This window comes from Sinocyclocheilus anshuiensis, unplaced genomic scaffold (genome assembly GCF_001515605.1).
Source record: "Sinocyclocheilus anshuiensis isolate Anshui unplaced genomic scaffold, SAMN03320099.WGS_v1.1 scaffold132, whole genome shotgun sequence".
Classification (NCBI taxonomy): domain Eukaryota; kingdom Metazoa; phylum Chordata; class Actinopteri; order Cypriniformes; family Cyprinidae; genus Sinocyclocheilus; species Sinocyclocheilus anshuiensis.
In genome coordinates this window covers 1,562,289-1,565,816 of record NW_015555730.1, presented here as the reverse complement: position 1 = coordinate 1,565,816, position 3,528 = coordinate 1,562,289, and the positions used below count along the sequence as shown (strand labels likewise).

At 42.9% G+C, this 3,528-nt stretch overlaps 2 protein-coding genes across 2 annotated transcripts in view; one reads left to right on the top strand and one right to left on the bottom strand.

Annotated features, from left to right (window-relative positions):
• The window catches only part of adck5 (aarF domain containing kinase 5), a 12,611-nt gene extending 11,664 nt beyond the window's left edge, over window positions 1-947 (bottom strand). The window contains exon 1 of the mRNA XM_016466220.1: window positions 857-947. Within this exon, the coding sequence (XP_016321706.1) occupies window positions 857-880 (24 nt within the window). The 5' untranslated portion in view covers window positions 881-947. The remainder of the gene's footprint in view (window positions 1-856) is intronic.
• An 89-nt stretch (window positions 948-1,036) lies between these two features.
• Window positions 1,037-3,528, top strand: part of LOC107672848 (RNA polymerase II subunit A C-terminal domain phosphatase-like) — a 157,717-nt gene continuing 155,225 nt past the window's right edge. Inside the window, exons 1-2 of the mRNA XM_016466219.1 lie at window positions 1,037-1,114; window positions 2,397-2,708. Coding sequence (XP_016321705.1) covers window positions 2,446-2,708 — 263 coding nt within the window. The 5' untranslated portion in view covers window positions 1,037-1,114; window positions 2,397-2,445. The remainder of the gene's footprint in view (window positions 1,115-2,396; window positions 2,709-3,528) is intronic.

Genomic DNA, 3,528 nt, shown 5'->3' with positions numbered 1-3,528 from the left:
TAGTTTTTTTTTAAGTCATCTTGAGGGACCCTTGCAAGTTTGCTGAGCCCCCCTAGTGGGTCCCGGTCCTATCCATCACTGGTATTAGCCACCGCTGTCACCAAAAATAAATTCATTATAATGAGGACTCTGAAAGCTATTTTTGCATTATTTAAGAGAGTGTTGCAAGGGTAAACAGTAACTGCAGTAATTACATTACTTAAGCCTATTGCTACCATGGTAATGCTTTGTAAGTGTGCTGCTGGTTATAATCTAAGGTTATCAGGAAGTGCTGGACTGTAAAACAGGTAGTTTTTCTATTGTTAGACTTGGACATAAGAATTGCAGAGTTTAGTTTGGGATTTAAGTAGGGCTGCACGATTAATCTAAAGCCGGTTCTGAGCAGCATTAACTACACAGAGCCGTTGTTCACTGACGAGTTGCGCAAAACCACGTTCATATTCGCGCGATTTTTTGCGCAGCTCGTCAGTGAACAACGGCTCTGTGTAGTTAATGCTGCTCAATGTGAAAGCACGCAGGTGATGGAGATTTACCGCTGATTACAGAGCCGGCTTTCTGACAAGATGCGCGTTAAATATCGCATGCGATTAATCGTGCAGCCCTAGATTTAAGGCTTACAGTGATCAAGCACGAGGCATGCTTTGACATTTCCTCTGGCCTCGACTGCTCTGATTCAGGATCAGCCCTGCACTTCCAGACCGGATAATGACATGGAATATATTCTGCATTTAAATGCCTCTCAGTAAGTGCAGAAGTGTGAAACAGAAATACAGTGACCTTTCATAAAGCACCAGCAGCACACCGATTAGGCAGCTCGAGCACAAGAGCAACACAGCAGCAGAAGTGATGTCCTTACCGATCTGAACGTCTCTGCCGTCATGTCTCCGGTTCGCTCGGGCTGAAGATCGCATGAGTGACTCGCTACGGTCCTCACTGGCGGACACGGACGCTTCTTCCTCGCGCTTCGAGATCACGCACGCCTGTGCTTTGATTGGACAGCTGGGACAGCGTCTGTTGTGACGTCCTCGGTCACGTGACAGTGGCCTGACGCGACCTTCAGACCGTGCTCCCTCTCGAACAACACATCCAGATGTTACTGGGCCTTTTGAAAAACGTGAGCAGTCGAATTCAATAAACAACTAAATAATAATATTATTATACAGAATAAAATGCTAAATATTAAAAAATATGTTTACGTGAAACGAGGAACGTATGCCTTTAATTAAAGGGACAGTAGACATTTAAAGGGAGGCAAGACAGATAATTAAATAAATAAATAAACAAGCAAGCAAACAAATTAATTAAAAAAAATAATACCCTACATGAATAATATAAACGTAAACTAAAAAAAAAAAGAAAAAAATAAGTGAAATCTGAATAGATTCAAGGCTCCACAACGTTTTTTTTTTTAACTCTGGTGTTACCAAAGTCTCTTTAAGGGTATTCTATGGTCTTAGGTGTTACTCCCTCCAGTGTTTCAGAATAGTTGGACTATCACAAGTGTGCAAAATGGCAACACGTCTAAAAGTACTAAGCACTGTAGGCCTTCCCCATCTGAAACAATCAAAAAGAGGGAAAAAATGTGTTTTAATTTAAATTTATGACATTGTTTTTCATTTATTTATTTATTATTGTAATTATTATCTAATTCCTCAATTTTGTGTCCCCCGCACACGTTCAAAGAGATGTTTCTTCTAAGATACTGTTGCATATCATACGTCTATATAATGTTACATTTTTCTTTTCTTGTGATAATAATTGCAAAAAGCTAATACAGAAAAAAAGCGCATTAGGATAAAAGAGTCGCGTAAAGATGAAAGATATAACAGATGCATTTTCTTCTTTGAAATTCAAGATTTGAAACTCGATCTTAGCAAACACAGTGAAAATATACCCACTGACCAAAGTCTCCATGTAGCGATGATAATCTAGATATTTCATCAGATTACATCACAAACCAGGGGCTTGCCTGTCTCAAAGGGGGAGCGGATAGATAAATACAGTTTGTTACAAATGCTCAGGTCAGATTTTCTCTAAACCACAAGTTTGATATGACTGTAAATATTTGGTGTATTATTGATTTATTTTTTGTTACACTTTTTAAATATTTATCTAAAATATGATTTAAGTACATAATTGTTATTATTATTATTATTATTATAAACCACAGATTATACTCTAATATTAATTTAATTCTAAATCAAGAGTGTGACTAAAGTCTCCCGGAAGTGGAAAGACTTTCGCTCGCGCTGCAGCGTTGTGTTTCCTGTTTACGGGCGGGAAGAGTGAACCTTCGCCTCAGCCTGTCGTGCATTACAGCTCATTTCCATCGCTATCTTTCCCGGTTCGCCTCTGGATTATTTGAGCGCTTAACTCCTTTTATTAATTCTCCTCAGACGCCCCGTGCGCTCCGCCGCGTGTCTCTGGCGGAAGTTTGAAGCTCTGATGGAGGAGCCTGCAGACGCGGCAGCGGAGGGCCCCGCGGCGCAGGTGACGGAGATCCGCTGCCCCGCCGGAGCGCGTCCTCTGCGGCTGCTCGAGTGGAAGGTGAAGCCCGGAGCTCTGCTGAACGTGGACTCCGTTATCGCGGTGTGTGCGCCGATCCCCGCCGAAGGCGAGTGCAGAGCGGCCGAGAGGAAGCTGAAGTCGGACCGCGCTGGAGTTGTGCGGGAACTGTGCGGTCAGCTCGGACAGGTCATCGCGCCTGGGTAAGACGCGCTGTCGCGGCTGTATTGACCGGCGTTTTACGCTTTTATTTGCTGCCTTTGCTTATTAGCAAAGCTAAGCTAAGTTGCACGCGCACTGGCGCTCAACGCTGAGCTCGTGACTGCAGCAGCTCAACTTCCACGCTGCTCAGTAACGTTATAAAAACAATGTTGTAATGTCGTCCATAAAGAGTTCATATTAACAGACAGGTATCACTTAAATATGTATCTTAAGAGATAAGCTCTGATAGAAAGCCCTAAACACTGTAAGCAGCAAAACAAGAGTTGGGGGAGCGGCCCGCCCTTTTTAGCCAATCAGAAACGCTCTCTGCGTTTCAATCAATTTATGCCTTGTGCTTTGCTGCGTTCGGATTGGCTGTCACGTATGTAGAGGGCGGGGCATTGGAGAGAGGGTGTGTTGATGAGCGCGTGGAGGAGAAGTCTATGGTAAAATCGTTACAGCTGTTTTTCCTAATGCTAGCCTACCCTAATGTTTAGATATCCATCAGCAAGTTTGCTTGAAGTTGTGGGATTAAAGGCGTCCGATATTGAAATGAGAGTTTTGTGAATATTAGTCCATGTCTGTTAAAAGGTTTCTGCGGGTCTTGAAAAGTCTTCATTCACAGGGATTACAGTTCCGTCAGTTCATAAAGACAGTCACTTGCGTCATTCCTGAATGATTCAGCCGTTCGAACGAATCAGTGAATGAATGATTCAGCCGTTCGAACGAATCAGTCAATGAATGATTCAGCCGTTCGAACGAATCAGTCAATGAATGATTCAGCCGTTCGAACGAATCAGTGAATGAATGATTCAGCCGTTC